At 40.0% G+C, this 20,451-nt stretch overlaps 1 protein-coding gene across 4 annotated transcripts in view; it reads right to left on the bottom strand.

Annotated features, from left to right (window-relative positions):
- ARHGAP10 (Rho GTPase activating protein 10) overlaps positions 1–20,451 on the bottom strand; it is a 358,841-nt gene that overhangs the window by 135,289 nt on the left and 203,101 nt on the right. For all 4 annotated transcript variants that reach the window (XM_081544290.1, XM_081544292.1, XM_081544291.1 and 1 more), the window contains one exon: positions 2,766–2,840. In XM_081544290.1, coding sequence (XP_081400416.1) covers positions 2,766–2,840 — 75 coding nt within the window. The remainder of the gene's footprint in view (positions 1–2,765; positions 2,841–20,451) is intronic.

Raw genomic sequence — 20,451 nt, 5'->3', positions numbered from 1 at the left:
AACATACCCAAGAGAGACAAGCAAAGAAATACATGCAAGATATTAAGTATGCATCCTTCTTTTAGAAATCATCACAAATGTTTAACACAGGAATATTTTAAAAGTGTAGAAAATATTTTAAACACAAAAATGTTTTACGTAAAAATGGCAATAAAAGAAAAAGAATAGCAAAGTATATGACTGGTTCTTAGAACTACAAAGAACCAGGCCAAAAAAAAAAAAAAAAAACAAACCACAGAAGTTCCTGTCAAAAAATATAAAACAACTTAGAACTTTTTCTCAGATTCTTAAGAAGTTATATTATTCTTCATTTCTGCAAAGAAAAAATGCATTATGAACAAAAACATTTTGAAAGCAATCAAATTTGAAATAAACATTATCTAGAGACATAGAGATTTTTAAAAAATAACTGCCTAAAAATGTTAAAACTTAGTAAATCTGAGGAAAGGTTATCATGGGACTTCATTGTACGATAGTTGCAATTTTTCTGTAGGCTTGAGATTATTTCAAAATTTTAAAAATATTGTTTTTTAAAGATAAACAATAAAAACACATTTTTTAAAAAGAACTAGTATCACAAACACGCAAAATTAACAGAATTAATAAGTTATATAGGAGGGAAAATCTGGCAGACTCTTGCAACGTTTTCTCTTTAACATATATAACTTTGACACAGTGTAGAGAGGTTGGGAAAAGTTGGAAAGAAAAAACATCTACAGGATAGAATGTACACAACTATTCAGAAATTCTAAAATTCTTTTTCTGAAAAGGTATAAATTAGTTCAATTTGTACACTTTCTCAATCAGGAAAAAAGGAAAGAAACATCTTAAGGCCATCTTAAAATTCATTCAAAAACAGTGAGTGAACCTAAGAACTAAAGTTTGAGTTGGTAACATAAAGTAACAAAAAATGATGTTAATGCTAATAAAAATCCAAAGTTTTTGACTGACCAACTTAAATTCACACTAGGAATTATTTAGAAATGAAGTAAAATAAATTTATCCAGTACTGTTTCCTTAAATGCATTACTGAATAAGAAAAATAACAAGTCAGTATCTTCCCCTTGTGTTAATTCTCTGATTTCCTCTGATGGCAGAACAATATTACTGAAAACACAGCATTTCTTTTGCCAGCAACTTAAATGTGGTGGTGTCACGCTTGTGTCCTGGACTTCTCTACCCTGAGTCTCATGGCAAGTGAAAACAGTTTTCCAGGTCATGAATTTTTAAGGGTTTAGATATTTTAAACACCTTGCAAGTTAAGGACTGTCTTGGGACATTTCCCACAAGCACAGCAAAGCACCACCCGGGTCTAGGGATGCTGATGATCATGTGGGCTTTTATGAGATTAAGAACAAATTTGGAGGCAGCTTAACACCTCAGGGTAACCACAGGGACATCCACTTGTTCAAGCTGCCCTTCAACATGAACAAGAAGATAATAAAATAACCCTAGGATCCTTATGACCCATTCACTGCCAAGTGGGGCTTTCAGCCAAATCTCCCTTTCTGATACCAACAAAGTCTTCCAGTTCTAATCACTATAACACCATCTTGGAAATGAGAGAAGTGTTTCTAATTTTAAAATTAACTAAAAGCAGATGCTGTTGTCCCATTAAACTTTGCCAGCTGCTACTGAACCACTGGCAACCTGAGTCTATTTAATTTGGAGCCCCTAATGGTAAAAAGGAAAATCTGACTGCCAAAATTGCACACCCAAGTTAAACCAGAGAGGCAGAAAATGAAAACAGCTCATGAAAAGCGAATGTACTCTAATAAGGCTCTTCCAAGTGATGACGAGCCATTTCTCCTGCGGTTAATATCTAAAAAAAGGGTTGTTGCTTATTAAATCCTGAATTCAAGTACAGCCAAACAAGCAATGATATTTGTAACATCCCAGTTGATTTTATGCAGCTCGGTTCATGCTTCCTCAAAGTGAGCCTTTGCAACAACGCTTTAAGAGGCAGACAGGTTTAAATGCATCGACAGAATACCTGAGGGTACTGCTAATATTGATTAAAGTGAGATATCAAATTAATTAATATTTAGCAAGGTCATACTGACAGAGCAGTTTGACACATGGGCCCTCGAGACTGATGAGTTCTCATCACCCCCCAGGAGAGCAGGTAGCCTGCTTGGGGCCTGGGTGCGGGGAGAAGTGAGGCCTTTTACAGGTGGCACCGAGCTGCCAGCAGAGTGTAATGTAAAAGCTCTTTGTCATTCGCATAATGTCTGGGGTAACTAAATGAATTCACTTTCTGGCTTCCTCTTGTCTGCGATGCCAAAGAACACTGTGTTATCAGCACAGATGGAGAAGGCATGGTTCTGGAGAAGAGCCTGATACAAACAAGCCAGTGTGAATACCAATGAATCCCTGAGAATCAGACCCTTGCTGTCGAGTGACAGCTGGGGAGCTCCAGAAAAACGAACGAGTCCCAGTGGTCTTGTCCAGCCAAATGTACTGTCAAGACTGCACGGGCAATTTGGAAGCCAGACAAATCAGAAGCCTGGCTTTGCCTTCCCTGGAAGAAGCAAGCAGAAGACATTCACCCATGAGCTGTCTTCTTTTCTTCCTCCCTTTTTTAGTAAGAGAGGCCTGAGCAAACACTAATCAACTTATCTGAGCCAACTCTCTGCTCAGGAGAAAACTCCTGGAGGCAGTAGAACAGAATGGGTTTCTGAGTTATGTTACTCTGGAACATTAAGTTGTAAAGTCAACAAACATCAACAAATAACGCATGGAAAATGATTAGAAAAGAGGCATACCCATCAACATACTCAGAAGTCTCTGGACCTTTGAACTCACCCCCACAACTCGATACAATCCTTGGTCATTTATACCTATTGGAAGAGAAAAAACGTTAGCAAAATACAGACATTCAAATCTGAAAAGCTGTCGACACACAGTTGCACACAGAATCCTTGCTAGCTCACATTAACAGCATTCCTGTAGCCTATAAAAATAATGCTTGACAAGAGTAAGTGTTTACCAAGTTGTCTTAGCAGCTTGGTATTCAAGAGTTACAGCTGGAAAAAAATAAAACAAAGTTCCATGTGGACAAAATGTAAGGAGTAAGCAGTAATGAAAAAGCATTGGTTAAGCAGTCGTCACATATACCAATGCAATTTGTAAAGATGCACTGTATCTTTCACGTTTCTTATATTTAGGTATTCTTGAGATTGTTCTTGACAAGTTTTAGCCTTTTAAAAATAATACGGTGCTGACTGGTAACATAGAAATTGTTTGGATGACCAAGGAAATCACTTAATCAAAAATAAAGCAAAACTTGTTTTCTTTTGTGTTTCTTTAAGGGCAGTACATGCATTGTTCAGAGAAGCACTAAAACTCCAAATGAGGACCGCATCAAAATTATACATCAAAATGAACCAAATCACTGCATTCTCTCTCTGTGGAGACCTGAAAACAAAGTATCTCAAAGTACAACAGACAAGAAATAAAGGCAAAAAAATGTATCAGCAAATGTAACTTAGTATGCTGGATACATGATTGTTTGATTCTGATGTGAACAAGCCAACTGAAAAAGGACATTTTTGAAGCAATCAGGAAACTTGAAGTGGCATTAGGGTTATGTAAGAAAACGTCTTTACTGTTTACATTGCATATTGAAAGGAGTAAGAGTAATCTATCTTAGATTTGCTTGAAGGAGGAGGAAGGGAAAGATGAGGAGACTGTAGCAAAATCTTGAGTCTGCACAAGAATGCAGGAGTTCATTGTACCCTCTATCTTTTCTGTGCTTGAAATTTCCATGATAAAATCACGACTTCCAAAAAATATGACTTAATATCTTTACTTCTTAAAAGAGGTGAAACTTTCTGTGTGTTTATTTTCTGCACCACAAATGCTAAAACTAACAAGAACCGGACTGGCTGGCCAGGAGATCGTGGCTCTAATCCGCAGAGTTTCCAAAACAAAACACCACACCAAAAAAACCAAGGGACCCAAGGGAACTTTCTCCTTTTTTTTTTTTTTTCCTGCCTCCCTGTATGGAGCGGTGACAAGTATACCAGCCAGAGTCTAAAGAACTAGATTCAAGTCACAGCCTAGTCTCTCCTGAGTTCTGAGACCCAGGTCAGGCCAGGAAACTTCTCTGAGTCTCAACGCTGACTCCAAGGTCAGGACAGTGTCTCTCCCCATGTGCTAGGATGGTGATACAGGCCAGGTCTCTTGGCCTTCCTTAATTAATAGAAATTGACTAAGGCCAGACAAGAAATTCAGGCAAGGCTTTATTGGGGCCCCTGCTGTGGCATGGGGGAGCAAGAACAAATAACAGGTTCCCCTGCTCACTGCCCGAGGTGGGAGGAGAGCTGGTTCCCAACACAGGGTGAGCGTAGGGGCGGGTCCAGAGGTTGGGTTGGAGGGGTGGCTTAAGTGGTCTGCCCACCCTTTTGGTGGTCGTGTGTGCAGGGGGGCATGTGCGGTAGGTACCCAGCTTTTGCTTCCTGGCTCTTCATAAGTGGCAGTTGGATTTTTTGATCTTTCTGTATCTTGTTGCCCATGATTTGCGCCAACTGAGAATGCAGTTATTTTTAGTCCCTTACAATTTCTTTGAGCTCCAACACTTTGGGCACCTAATACAGAGCCGACTCATTGGAAAAGACCCTGAAGATGGAAGGCAGGAGGAGAAGGGGACGACAGAGGACGGGATGGTTGGATGGCATCACCGACTCGATGGACATGAGTTTGAGCAAGCTGCGGGAGATGGTGAAGGACAGAGAAGCCTGGAGTGCTGCAGTCCATGGGGTCACAAAGAGTTGGGCACGACTGAGTGACTGAACAACAACAGTTTCCTTATATTTGACAAAGACAAATACAATGTTTCTTTGTCTCAAGGAGACATTTGTCCAGGTGCAAGCATCACAGCAAAGGGTCCCAGGTCCCAGTCTGTCTCACTGGGAGAACACAAATGCTACCTACATGTGCCCTGCCTATTATAACACACCGCACACACTATGTTTCATTACTCCTAACAAAAATGAAGATTTCTGCTCCTTCTTTTTCACTTTTTGGCCTTTATTTCACCTTGTGTGCATGCTCAGTTGATCAGCTGTATCCAACTCATGGTAACCCTGTGGACTGTAGCCTGCCAGGCTCCTCTGTCCTTGAGATTCTCCAGGCAAGAATACTGGAGTGGGTTGCCATTTCCTCCTCTGGGATATCTCTCCGACTCAGGGATCGAACCTGAGTCTCCTGCATCTCCTACATTAGCAGGTGGATTCTTTTACCCCTGAGCCACCTGGGAAACCCTTACGTCTCCTCACTCAGCTTCAAACTTCTGAATGTCCCGTTTGTCTGTTATGTGTCCCCCAAAATTCATATCTTGAAATCCTAAACCCCAGTATCCCGGAATGTGACAGTTTTGGTTACTAAAGTCTTTAAAAGAGGTGGTTAAGTTAAAATGAGGTCATGAGGGTGAGTCCTAATCCAGTAAGACTGGTATCCTTATAAGCAGGGATCAAGCCACAGACACAAACAGAAGGAAGACAATGTGAAATAGAGGGGAGAAGACAGCCGTCTACAAGCCAAGAGGAGGGGCTCTCAGGAGAAACCAGCCATGCCAACACCCTATCTCGGATCTCCAACACCCTATCTCGGATCTCCAACACCCTATCTCGGATCTCCAACACCCTATCTCAGATCTCCAACACCCTGTTTCAGATCTCCAGCCCCGAGAACTCTGAGAAAATAAATTTGTGTTGCTTAAGACACTCAGTCTGTGGTCCTTGAGTATGGCAGCCCAAGCAAACAGACACACCTTCTTTCTGGATTTTCTCTAGAGCTCCAAGAACTAGGAAGGCCAAGGCTGTTCAGAAGGCTCAAGAATCAGAGTAGCTGAGAGGCACCTTTGTGATGGGAAATGCTGAGAGAGGAGAAAAATGCAGGTCAGCCCTGCCAAGAGTTAGAAACACTGTCAAAAAACACAAAAATCAGAGCTTGAGTCTGCTAGAGGAAAAAAAAGACCAGACCTCACTCCTTCCTTCTCCTAGAGGCTAGAAGGCTATGTCCAGAGAGTTTGAAATACCAGAGCATTTTTTTTCAACACTCCTCTATTTAAGAAACCTAAAATAGTTTGGACTCAAAGCCAGAAGCCAAAAGAGCAAGTCATATTCTGCAGACTAACATGCCCCTCTGAGAAGTGCCTGACAAACATAGAGAAATGAAATAAGAATGTTACTTCAGCAATAATCATCACTCTGTGCTGCTAATTACGATCAGATAATTGATCGAGTTCACATTCATCAACCCAAGAGAAGGAGAGTTAATTGCTAATGTATAATGAAAGATGCATGGGGGAATTAATGCTCCTCAACATTTTTTACTTTTTTAAAATAAATTTAAATAAAACTTGTACAAAAGCAACTTGGAAACAGCACATGGACCACATATACTCAGGTCATGCAGAATTTTCTGTTTCTTGTCACACTGTTCTTAAAAGCTCCGGACTAAATAATCAGAAAAACTACATCTATGAACACATGCATGACATACAAAAGACATCATATAAATAGATTTAAAGACTATAAACCAATCAAAATGTCAAGTCATAGGATTTTTACAACCTCTGCAACTTCTTTCCAAATTTCCCTCTTCCAGCCAAAGGGATCACTATTTCTTATCACCAAGTATTAGAATTTTGAAAATTTTCTTTAACTTCTTCCCCGTCACTTTCCAAATTCAATAGACCAATGTCTGCATTTTCTTCACACTTTGGACTAATCTCTGCTTCTTCATCATGGCCTTGAATTTGATGCCTGTATGTTGAGCACCCCTAATAGGGGCAAACACATAACCATAATCCATTTTGAACACCATCATTTTTTTCTACTTTTTATTTTTCAAGTGACTTTGATTATCTTAGGTCTTTCCCATCCACACTTAAGAGGAAGTCATCAAATCAAATCCAAATTCCTCAGCTGAACAAGCACATAAGGCATAGACACATAACTCTTCATAACGAGCCTCACCTCACCAACCCATAATTTACTGTAGAGTATTCACCTAAATCAGAATAGACCCCTGACTATTACCCAGAGAAAACCAAATTCATCCCCTCCTCAGGCACAAGTCCCCTCTGATGAAGAAGTTCTTCCCTTCCTCTTCATTAATGACTCATCTGCCAAATATTTATTCATCAAATACATGGCAGGTGAAATTCTAGCTGCCCAGGAGTCAACGATGAGCAACATAAAGTCCCATTGGGAACTTTGAACTAAAAAAAAAAAATCCCACCTTTTTTCTGTCACTATCCCACAGTGATATTTCCTTTAATTAAAAATGTTATCTGTTTTGAACTTATGTATTCTTTTTCCATCATTTTTTTCTGTTGAACTATAGTTCACTTGCGGAGAAGGCAATGGCACCCCACTCCAGTACTCTTGCCTGGAAAATCCCATGGACGGAGGAGCCTGGTAGGCTACAGTCCATGGGGTCGCTAAGAGTCGGACACGACTGAGCGACTTCACTTTCACTTTTCCCTTTCATGCACTGGAGAAAGAAATGGCAACCCACTCCAGTATTCTTGCCTGGAGAATCCTAGGGACGGCAGAGCCTGGTGAGCTGCCGTCTATGGGGTCGCACAGAGTCGGACACGACTGAAGCGACTTAGCATAGCATAGCATAGTTCACTTGTAACGTTGTGTTTGTTTCAACCATACAGCAAATTCATTCAGTTATGTGTACGTATGTGTGTGTGTATATATATTTTTTCAGATTAATTTCCATTATAGGTTATTACAAGATATTGACTATAATTCCCTGTTCTATATGGTAGGTCCTTGTTGCTTATCTAATTTATGTACAGCAGTGTGTATCTGTTAACCCCAGACTTCTAATTTATCTCCCCCACCACCACCATCTTTAATAACTATTGTTTGTTTCTATGTCTATGAATTTTTTTCTGTTTTGTAAATAAGTTCATTTGTATATTTTAGACTCCATATATAAGTGATATTAGATGATAGTTGTCTTTCTCCAACTGACTTGCTTCACTTAGTATGATAATCTCTAGGTCTATCCACGTTGCTGCAAATGGCATCATATTTATGGCTGAGTAATATTCCACTCTATACATGTACCATGTCTTCTTTATCCATCTGTCGATGGGCATTAGGGTCGCTTCCATGTGTCAACCATTATAAACTGTGTTGCTACGAACACTGGGGTCCAGGCGTCTTTTTTGAATTAGAGTTTCATCTTTTCTAGACATATGCCCAGGAGTGAGACTGATGGATCATATGGCAGCTCTAATTTTAGTCATAGTTTTTTTTAAGGAACCTCCATACTCTTCTCCATAGTGGGTGCACCAATTTAGATTCCTAACAACAGTGTAGGAGGGCTCGTTTTTCTCCACACCTTCTGATAGTCCCTTTTTCTGAATCTGACTCATAATTAATTCCTTTTAACATCTGATTACATTTACAACAAGCCCAAATTCTCCCATTCACAATTCCCAAAATCAAACATCTGAATGCCTGACCCGACATCAGGTTATTTCGGTCTTTTTCCCCAGTCAGTATGAATATTCATACGTCACTACGTTAAAAGTAGTTTCTGCACCAAACCTGTCTAAAGATGTTATATGCTCGACAGTGTATGTCCCATACCACCTTTTCTCAAACACATTCACCTCAGAATCCTCAGATTAAGAACTGTGGACCTCTGTTCTTCCATCTCTCCCCAAATATGCAGACATATTTATTAGCTGGAAAAATACTAGGTTAGCTTTGGTTTGGGTTTTTTGGTGTGTTTGTTTTCAATAGCCCTCACGGTGCCTTGCATAGACTAGTTGAGGATGGAACAGTATACCTAGGTTGATTTGACTTGAAATTAATTTAGAATTACAGATATAGATTGGACTTGGCCTAAAACAGACATTACACTTAGGAACTAAAAACTCAAATGTCCAAGGTATTGATAAACAAAACAACAACTCTCAGAATGGAAGTAAATATTTGCAAATGAAGTGACTGAAAAGGGATTCATCTCCAAAATATATAAACAGCTCATGAAGCTTAATATCAAAAAAGAATCAAAAAATGGATGGAAGATCTAAATAGACACTTCTCCAAAGAAGACATTGCCGACTGCTAAAAAGCACATGAAAAGATGCCCACCTTCACTGATTATTAGAGAAGAGCAAATCAAAACTACAATGAGTATCACCTCACACTGTCAGAATGGCCGTTAAAAAAAAAAAACTACAAACAATACATGCCGGAGAAGGTACAGAGAAAAGTGAACCCTCCTACACTATTGGTGGGGATGTAAATTGTTATAGCAGCTACGGAAAACAGTATGGAGGTTCCTTCAAAAACTATTAACTTAGAGCTACCATATGATCCAGCAATCCCACTTCTGGGCATATATCCTGAGAAAATCATAATTCAAAAAGATACATGTACCCTGATGCTCACTGAAGCACTGTTTACAATAGTCAAACATGAAAGCAACCTAAATGTTCATCAACAGAGGAACAAATATAGATGTGGTACACATATATAATGGAAAATTACTCAGCCATAAAAAAGGACAAAATAATGCCATTTGTAGCAACGTGGATGGACCTAGAGATTGTCATACTGAGTGAAGTGAGACAGAAGAAGACAAATTTCATTATGATATTGCTTACATGTGGAATCTTAAAAAAGGGTACAAATGAATTTATAAAACAGAGCTATAGGTGTAGAAAATAAACCAATGGTTACCAGGGGCGAGTGAGAGGAGGGATAAATTGGAAGATTGAGACTGACATATACATAATACTATAGATGAAATAAATAACTAATAATAATAAGGACCTACTGTATACCACAAAGAACTCTACTCAATACTCTGTAATGACCTATAAGGGAAAAGAATCTAAAAAAGTGTGAATATACATATATGTATAACTGATTCACTTTGCTATACACCCAAATTGAACACAACATTATAAATCAACTATACTCCAGTAAAAAATCTTAACAAAAACCCAAGGTATTAAAACTTTTCCAGCATAGCAAAGCTCACTGACAGCTGTCATTACCTCAATCCTTTCTAACTTTTAACAAAAACCTGTAATCTCATCAAAGTTTTTACAGGCCCATAGTTTTTTTTCTTTAATAAGTCAGACTGGTTCTGACCAGTAGTAAAGACAAGGAGAGTGCTCTCCAGTTCATTGATGAGCAGCTGATGACAGCTGTCCCCGGGCATAGTGGCCACAGTGAAATCAACTCGTCTTCCTTCCCCCACCTGCCTCCTCCAATCTCACACAGTGCCGTCACCGAGCACTGCGCACATCCTCCTGAAGGCGAGGGGCAAGCAGCAGCAATGAGTCAGGTTTCATCATCCTCTCTGTCTCACTGTTTCCCTCTCCAAACGGTCAGCTCCAGCAAACCCTCACGTGGAATTCAGGAACTCCAGAGGGCAACCCAGAGGCCCTGGAGGTGGGCTGGGAGAATCAAAAGGGAAAAGAAGATGCTTCACTTGACAACTAAAAGAAAATTACATGCAAAAGGGAAAAACAGGAAGCTTTCAAGGCTTGGTAAACTGCATTAAAAAACAGAGGTAGCAGTAAAGGCTGGAAGAGGTGACCTGACAAGTCAGCGTGGTAAGAATAAAACACAGTGGTGTCTGGAGTCATGGAAGCAGAAGACAGAAGACAAGTAATCAAAACATGCACACAGGAAAGGCAAACAGGGAGCAGACGACTATAAAATGAATGGAAGGAGAAGGTGGGAAGAAATGAGAGGATCACGGGCTAGAAACAGTATCACATTTAATTTCCTGTTAATTTCATAACCACTGTTGAGGACTTACTATATTTTAGGCACTGAGGTAGAATAAAGTGAAGACACAGGGTAAAATTTTAAAAGGAATTCAAATTAAAAGAGAGAGTAACTTGGGACCCATACAGTCGTAACTCTTTTCTTTTGAAAAGAACTTCAGCAGCAGATTCTGTGCCTGAGAGCACATGGTATACATTTAACAAAGAAACAGAATAAATTAATACACTGAATCAGTGATTGATAACTTGATGACTGGCTAGTAAAAAGACATGGAAAGAAAGAGACAAAAAAAGATTATAATGAGAAAAAAATAACACAACACTGTAAATCACCTATACTCCAATGCAAAAAAAAAAATTTTTTTTAAAGAAAAGAAAAACTAGATGTAACTGTACAAAGAAGTAAGATTCAAACTGAAACATCAACACTTTTGATGGTTAACAGACAAAAAATTATCGAAAAGACCTTTCCAGGTGTATGATTCTACAGAAATAAATGATCAGGTTCCACGGGTCTATAAACTAACATTCATTCAGTTCTCACCTATTGATAGTACCCAGCAGAGTGCGTGGCGTGAACTGAGATATTTGATCAATATTTACAGAGGAAGTGAAACATTTATTTGCATTTGTGCATGCTGACAACAAGGGTGAAAGGTCATTAATGTTCATGTTCGCATTCACATCAAAAGTCAAATGTGCATATATGCACAAGGCTCATGTGCATATACATATATAGACATGCATAAATACAAATATACATTTACATATCCCACCAGCACTGCAAAGACAAATTCCCCTGTGGGCTCTGTAATGAATAAGCATAAATATTCATGCATATATGTTTTAGATCTTCTATATCTTCAAGATTCTTGAAAATAAAAGGGAAGGAGTACCATAGGTGAAATTATTAGGAAAAATTTGTGAGGAAATATCTAGCAACAAAGCTTAAGAATGGTAACTGTATCACAAATTATTAGAGAAATGCAAATCAAAACTACAATGAGGCATCATCTCACACCAATCAAAATGGCCATCATCAACGAGTCTACAAATAAGAAACACTGAAAAAGGTATAGAGAACAGGGAACCCTCCTACACTGTTGGTGCAATGTCAATTTGTTCAGCCACTATGGAGAACAGTATGGAAATTTCTCAAAAACTTAAAAATAGAGTTCCATATGATCCAACAGTCCCACTCCTGGACATATATCAGAGAAAAACTCTAATTCAAAAAGATACGTGCACTCCAGTGTTCACAGCAACAATATTTACAATAGTCAAGATGCAGAAGCAACCTAAGTATCCATCAACAGGTGAATGGATAAAGAAGATGTCACACACACACACACAGAGTGGAATATTATTTAGTCATAAAAAGGAAGAAATAATATCATTTGCAGCAACAAGGATGGACCTAGAGATTCACGTACTAAGTGAAGTAAGTCAGACAAAGACAAATGTCATATGATATCGCTTATATGTGGAATCTAAAAAAGTGACACAAATTAATTTATTTACAAAACATAAATAGACTCACAGACACAAAAAACAAATTTATGGTTACCAAAGGGGAAAGAAGGGGAAGGGACAATTTAGGAGTATAGGATTAATAAAATAAACAACAAGGATCTACTGTGTAGCACAGGGAACTATATTCAATAACTTTTAATAATCTATAGTGCAAAAGAATCTGAAAAAGTATATATACACACATTACATGTGTATGTGTGTATATAAGTATACAGTATATATACACACACAACTATATACGTGTGTGTGTGTGCACTCAGTTGTGTCTGACTCTTTGCGACCCAGTGAACTGTAGCCCGCCAGGCTCCTCTGTCCATGGGATTTTCAGGCAAGAATACTGGAGTGGGTTGCCATTTCCTCCTCAAGGGTACCTTCCCAACCCAGGGATCAAACCTATGTCTCCTGCATCTCCTGCATTGGCGGGCAGACTCTTTACCACTGACTCACCTGGGAAGCCCTATATACTGCTGCCGCTAAGTCACTTCAGTCATGTCCGACTCTGTGCGACCCCATAGACGGCAGCCCACGAGGCTCCACTGTCCGTGAGATTCTCCAGGCAAGAACACTGGAGTGGGTTGCCGTTTCCTTCTCCAATGCATGAAAGTGAAAAGTGAAAGTGAAGTCGCTCAATCGTGTCCGACTCTTCGTGACCCCTTGGACTGCAGCCTACCAGGCTCCTCCGTCCATGGGATTTTCCAGGCAAGAATACTGGAGTTATATATAAATAATCAAATCACTATGCTATACACCTGAAATAATATAATACTGTAAATTAACTATACTTCAATTATTTAAACAAAAAAGATGTCATTAAAGTCATTCAAAGAAAAGCAATGCTGGGATGACCCGGAGGGATGGGATGGGGAGGGAGGTGGAAGGGGGGATCTGGAAGGGGAAAACATGTACACCCATGGTGGATTCATGTCAATGTGTGGCAAAACAAATACAATATTGTAAAGTTAAAAAATACAAAATAAACTAATTAAAAAAAAATAAAGCCTGTAGTTGAGATATCATGTCCTATTCGGCCTTTTAAAAAAAGGAATCATTTTTCATGAATTTGCTAATTTTTATTTCAAACCGTTTCTTACTGTTCTGCCAAAAAAAAGAAAAAGAAAAGCAATGAAAAGGCTCATGAACATTGTTTTGGGTCACAGGTGAATTACAAAAACTTGGCAGTGTGTTTCTTAAGTCCCAGTAAACACTGTGTTTAAATGTCTGTGTAAGTTATAGTAAACGGTTTTCAGGCCATCCACTACACTGAGTTACATAAACAGGTTCATACACAGATACCCTTCCAAGATACAGCATCATTCATAATACTTTAAGGTTCTCTCAAAAACACATGTTTATATTAAATTAGCTTTAAATAGAAGCACATAAAATCAAGAATGCTTCACTCTTCCATCAAAGGAACATACATATTCAACATCATAAATTTAAGATGCTCTATGTATAAAATTGAAGAATTCTAAAGCTTTAGGAGAAGAATGCATTATTTTACCACTAAGTAGCAAATACTGCAGAAAGCAGGGTAGGAGACCATTTCTAAGCACTGAGACAGTTCGAGGATTAACTATAGCTTTACAAAGATGAGAAGCTCAAAATGATACTGAGTAACATCTTCATTCCGGATCCTGGTTCCCTCATTAAAAAAAAAAAAAAAAAAAAAAAATACAACCATCTGGGAAACAAATTTGTTAGGGTTACAGATACAAATTATTACAAATTAATGTTATAGAGATTCTGGAAGCTTCCAGCTCTCCTCTCTCCCAGCTGTATAACCTGGCAAGTTACTCAATCTCTGTCTAAACTTCTTTATCTGAAAACAAGGTTAATGATAGGATGGAGTTGCTGCGAAAATAAAAGAGATGATGTTTATAAAGCATTTGCATGAGTCTTACGTAACAGCCATGAAAATCTCTAACATAAAACTCAAAATTAATATCAAAATAGTTTGTTACAATGCATATAAATAGGCACCCTAACCAAGGCTTATAGTCTGCAGCCCACTGTCATAAAACAAAGCATATGCTGGGAAGAGAGTCAAAGTTTATTTAATATGAATGACTCATGGAAAATATAAAATTCCTGTTCACCAGTAACATTTGGTATTTCTCCCTTGGATGATAATTATTTGGGCGGCAGATAGAAAAGCATTACAGACAGCTACTACCTGCCAGGAACTGATCTGCATTTTCCTTTCCTATGAAGTCTTGCTTTCACTTTCATGTCACCTTTCTCACACTCTTTTCATATAAATCCACTTCTAGGCTGGCATCAAGGTGCCTCCCTATCTGCAGGCACCTGGAGGAGAGGTCTCATGATTTCACTCACATGTTCTTTTCACACCCAGACCAACCCAAGGCTGAGCTCAGAGCCTCGCTAGCCTGGCACTCCTGAGGTCAGCCGTCATGTGCACACCCACTCCAGCAGGAGTGAGACATGTTCAAAAAAACTACAAGGCAAATATCCAATTCCAGGTCCAAGCCAACTTCTTTGGAAGTACTGATAATTTCTGGACTCTGCAGCACATCGAGGTCTGACCATGAATCTCATCCTCTCAAATCCAAGTCTTGAATATAAAGAGTGTTTGGTTTATTAAGGCCAACTCTGTATTAGGGTCCAAATGGATTACAGTATATTCCCAATACTCCAGGTAGCTGGCCTCAGCTCGAGTTTCTAGTGAGAATAAGAGAAAGAATTTTTGTTTCGGACCAGAAAACCCCTAGACTTGTTGCATTCCTTGTACAACCACCCAAACCAGCAGGCAGAATGTCTGGAGGGGCAGGAGAAAGCTGCAGAGTAACAGGAAGTTTCTTATTTCATTAGAAACGCTCAGGGGGACAGCGTTTCCCAGGTGGTCCAGTGGTTAAGACTCTAACAGGTAGTGTTAGTGGTAAAGAGTCCATCTACCAATGCAGGAGACCTAAGAAGTGCAGGTTCAATTCCTGGGTTGGGAAGATCCCCTAGAAGAGGGCATGGCAACCCACTCCAGTATTCTTGCCTGGAGAATCCCATGGACAGAGGAGCCTGGCAGGCTACAGTCTATGGGGTTGCACAGAGTCGGATAGGACTAAAGCAACTTAGCACATAGCACATGCTTCTACTGCAGGGGGGCACAGGCTTGATCCCTGATCAGGGAATAAAGAGAACACAAGCCACAAGGTGTAGCCAGAAAAACTGCTCAGGGTCACACACTCTCCCCAGAGGTCAGATGTCCAGCTGTCCCAGGTCTAAGAGATCTAGCTTCAACTCGTTCAAAGCACCCTTCCGTCTTTCCCAACAGCGTGAACCTTGAGAAAAGAAGCATCACACAGTCTCTGGACCTTGCGGCAGAATTCAGCATCCCTACCACCACTAAGATGCTCCGTCACCCACTCTTCCTCTCACTTTACTTCTATACCACACAGCATTTCTAAGAATCACAGACCAGGATCAGATCAGAAACCAAGATCTGAATTCCAGCTCTTTCACTTTCAACTTGTCTCTGGAACTGAGCACCTGAGCCTAAGAAAGAAGATTTATCTGGTCAACTACCTACTGAGTTCTACAGGGACTGGGTGAAGTAGTGTAGTAGCATACATGAAATACTTAGAAAATGTAAACTGCTGCTTATTAGGATTTTAAACATTGTCAGATGCAGCTTCTACACCGACATGACGTCTGCCACTAAGAGACTTTCTGAGGCACTGCAAAGAGTCTCAGCAAAGGGGACATATCTTTCTTGGGCTGATGATATACCTCAGGGGTCCATGATGGAGCTGATCTGGAAAGAGGGCAGGTGTAACTTCAGAATGGCTTTATCCCAAATCGAGTTGAGTGCTTCATAGAGAGATACTCAAATCTTCTCTCCCCACTTCCCTTTCCTACTAGATTATTTCTAAAATCTAACCAGCCATCTTCACTTCTGTGCCCCTCCCCACATCAACTCTCAGTTCAGTTCAGTCGCTCAGTCGTGTCTGACTCTTTGCGACCCCATGGTCTGCAGCACACCAGGTCTCCCCGTCCATCACCAACTCCCGGAGATTACTCAAACTCATGTCCATCAAGTCAGTGATGCCATCCAACCATCTCATCCTCTGTCGTCCCCTTCTGCTCCAATCTGTCACTGTGTCACCAGTGCTTGTACAACTGAGGCAAAACACGCAGCCCAGCACCTGGGACCTACCACAGGCTGGCCTCAACTGCTTACAGGGCATCTTCTCAAGTCATCTCCACCCACTCACCTCCGCCAGCAACACCCCAGGGTGCATGAACACCAACTGTGCCAGCACCTTCCTCTGACACAAAGAACAGGTTTGCCTGTGACCTTGGAAAATAAGAGCTAGTGTCCATCTAGAGCAAACAGCAGGCACACGTGCCAATCATTTCAAAACAGTCGAGTTTCCGAAGTTCAGAGTTAGTCTCCTACAACACAACGCACAATGTACTGTGCGCAGATATATGTCACCCTCTTTGCCATGCCCTTGGGAACTGGGGCTCAGGACACCAACACAAAATGTAAAACGCTGCCTACCGAGAGTAATGAACTGTCCTTGATCCCTGATCCAGGAGTCTTGTGTTTTCCACCAGCATCCATGAAACTGTACAAGGGAACCTGTTCACATGAAAGTTATATAAAATCTCAGAGCCTTCACTGCCTTAAACTAAAGGCAATAATTAAGAACAGGAACCATATCTCTACAACTGCCCCCGCCTCATACCTTTCCTTTAAGAAACAGCCAAAAAGTGCTGACTAAAGTCCATCTAACTTGTGCACATTCAGGAGTGGATAAGTAGTACAGCAAGCTAGAATGCATGGGCTGCTAAGTAAGAGTCATTTTCTTTTCAAACTCAGCACTCATGTAGCTCAAGTTTAAGTAGCTACAAATTTTTACTTATATAAATTAAAAAAGAGACTCAGTTTTAAAGCAAAAGTTGGCTGTTGCTACTTGCAAGATACTTGTTTTATTTTTTAGGCTGTGCCATGCAGCATGCAGGATCTCAGTTCCCCCGCTAGGGACTGAACCTGGGCCCCTGCATTGTGAGCTCCAAGTCTTAACCACTGGACCACTGGGGAAGTTCCAGGAAGCCTCTTTTTTTCCATCGGTCCTCTACAGAGATCAGAATATTATTGGAAAAGGTCTAGTGGTGTCTCTCTGCTGCCACCTGCCGCACCACCTCAGAGCAGCTGTGGCATCAGGGACAAGTCAAAAATCATCACAATTTCATATCCATATTTCTGTGGGTTTATTCTCACGTATGGGCTTCCCTGGTATCTCAGGGGTAAAAAATCCGCCAATGCAGGAGACATAGGTTCGATTCCTGGGTCAGGAAGGTCCCTGGAGAAGGAAATGGCAATCTACTCCAGTATTCTTGCTTGGAGAACATCATGGACAGAGGAGCCTGGCGGGCTACAGTCCATGGGGTCGCAAACAAGTAGGACATGACTTAGCAACTGAACAACAATGTTAGGCTACCCTGGACAACCTCTCTTTTTTTTTTTTCTTTTTTGGAAAGCTTGAGATAATCTAAAGCCATCTTCTTCTTTTTCCATATGCAAGGTCTCTTCCTTGCACCCGAGCCATTTAACTGCTCAAGTGTCCATTATAAGGCACTGAGAGACAGAGGCTGAAAGTCAAGCCAGTTAATTGTGCTGCTTGTTACAAGTCACACAGCATTACATGACAAGCTGAACTCAGGTGATTTGTTTCCCTATATAAATTACCATTAAAAAAACAATGTTCGTTAGTGTTCCCAGAGCCTTGAATCAATAATGGAACCACTTAATGATGACTGGCTTCAATTAATAGATTTATTTCTAATCAACTCACATTTACTAAGCACTCAATGTATGCCAATATCCCAAGAATCCCCATTGCTAATTTTCACAACCAAACTACAAGGGAGTTGCCCCTATTAGCCTGTCTTACTCATGATAAAATTGAGACAGGTTAACAAGCTCACTTACAGGGCTGCAGAGCTAAAGAGAAAAGTGGAGAAAGAGATTTTAATCAGGGTTGATTTCTGTTCCCCTGGTCTCCAGCATGATGCTCCAAGTGCCAAGACAGCCTCACAAGAAAATGCCCACGGACCTCATCCAACCATGAGCCAAACACACAAAACCTCGCATGCCGACTCGGGAGCAAGATGGTTTAACCATTTGTCCCTATTAATTTTACAGAACCACTCATTTGGAAGCTAACAGCTTTGGAAGCGTACTTGTTCTTAAAACAATTAAGATTACTAACTGAGAAAACGAAAAGTCAGCCCTGACTCGCCTGGAGTTAGTATTTCAGCTCTGTATTTGCATTATGCAGACACCACAAGACTCTTCAGCTCCCTCCCACAGAAAACTGCCCTCTCTCTCCACCCACACATATCTCACACCCATTCTGATTAAAAAAGAGACACTGAGCGAGAAAGTCTAGTTGACTTGCTGTAAATTTTCCAGGGACAGCTGTTCTTTATTTTCTTCATTTTGCACATAAATGGCCCTTGGTAATTTAAGATTAATGTGCAACCCTGGTAAAATATGTTGCAAGTTTACTTCGGGCATCTTCCCTCCAACAAAGATTAATACTGAAATTGTACATTATCATCTTCTACCAGGTCCATCCTAAGACTCCATACAGCTCTAGAAGTGCTCTGGAAGCAGAAAAGTCCTCAAGCCAACTTCAGGATATTTTTCCAAAGACCTAAAACTTTGCTTTCTAAAGGAAGAGAAATTCACTTTTACGTGAGACAATTCAAAGACTGCCATATCTGAGATGTGGCTTCCTACTTCTATCCCATGAATTCACAGCTTGTTACAAAGCTGAATTTGATAACTGACAGCTTGCCTAGACTGACGTCTTAATGCCATGCTCTAGAAATTAAAGTGAATATTCAAATTATCCACATATGGAAGAATTTTTTAAGAGAAACTTCATAAACCAAAGTGGCATACGAATTTAGTTTTAAATTATGACTATTTAAAAAATAGCAACTGAAAGAAGTTTTTCAGCAAGCGTTATACTTTGTTTGTGCATATTTTATAGTGCATGCACCTGAAAAAAGTGGTATCATCCAATTGCAAAAAAAAACCAACAGGTACTGGGCATGGGAGGCAGTTTCTTAAGTTACTTACAAAAGAAAATTATTCTCCACGTTCTGAAACAAAATAAATATATAATTAACAATATCAGGCAACAGAAGTGCCAAATGAAGGAACATGGACATCTCAGGATTAAAACCATCCAAAGGTTGAATAAGAGGGCAGTTTGGGGAGAATGGATACATGTATATATGTCTGGCTGAGTCCCTTTGCTGTCCACCTGAAACTATCACAACATTGTTAATTGGCTATACTCCAGTGCAAAATAAAAAGTTTAAAAAAGAAATAAAACAACTCAGGGGAAGGATAGAAAGAGGAAACAGATACACTTAATGAGCAGTAAAATCTACTGTGTACAAAAATTAGCTCTCTGACCTTCACGGACGGGGCGGGAGTAGGTAGAATGAATGAAATTCCTAGTTACAGTCTTTTAGAAACTAAGAGCCTGAAAGGGTAAAAAAAAGTTGTACCCACCTTTAACTTTCTGAAAGGCCCCTTTACTGCACCACTTTGGAACCTACATCTCATCACCCACAGAAAGGCAACTCTTTCCCAGAGTAACCTGAGCTCACCAGCTACCCCCCATGTGCCTCTTCAGCCCCTTTATCCCACATATGGTCACTAATACTAGCTTTTATATTCACTCCTCTAAGCCTGCTATTCTGCTATCCACCACTCTCTAGTACTTATTCAGGTTCTTGTCAATTAAATGCAAACACCTGAGTATTTCCTTTATTTCTTCATGCGTCCTTTCCATTTGGCTTGTTTCTGTCTCCACGTCTTTGGTGAGGTCTCTCTAAATGCTAAAATATACTTTTCTACTCCTTTAAATCCAAAGAAAGCTGTTCCAAAACATAGACTTCAATTAAGATGAAAACTCAACAACCAAAAATTAAGATCATGACATCTGGTCCCATCACTTCATGGTAAGAAGGGGTAAAAGTGGAAGCAGTGACAGATTTTACATTCCTGGGCTCCAAAATCACTGCGGACAGTGACTGCAGCCATGAAATTGAAAGACGCTTGCTCCTTGGAAGGAAAACTGTGACAAAACTGT

The sequence above is a fragment of the Giraffa tippelskirchi genome, chromosome 11 (assembly GCF_054371585.1).
Source record: "Giraffa tippelskirchi isolate mGirTip1 chromosome 11, T2T-mGirTip1v1.2.pri, whole genome shotgun sequence".
In the NCBI taxonomy this organism is placed as follows: domain Eukaryota; kingdom Metazoa; phylum Chordata; class Mammalia; order Artiodactyla; family Giraffidae; genus Giraffa; species Giraffa tippelskirchi.
This window is presented reverse-complemented; position numbering and strand designations above follow the sequence as displayed.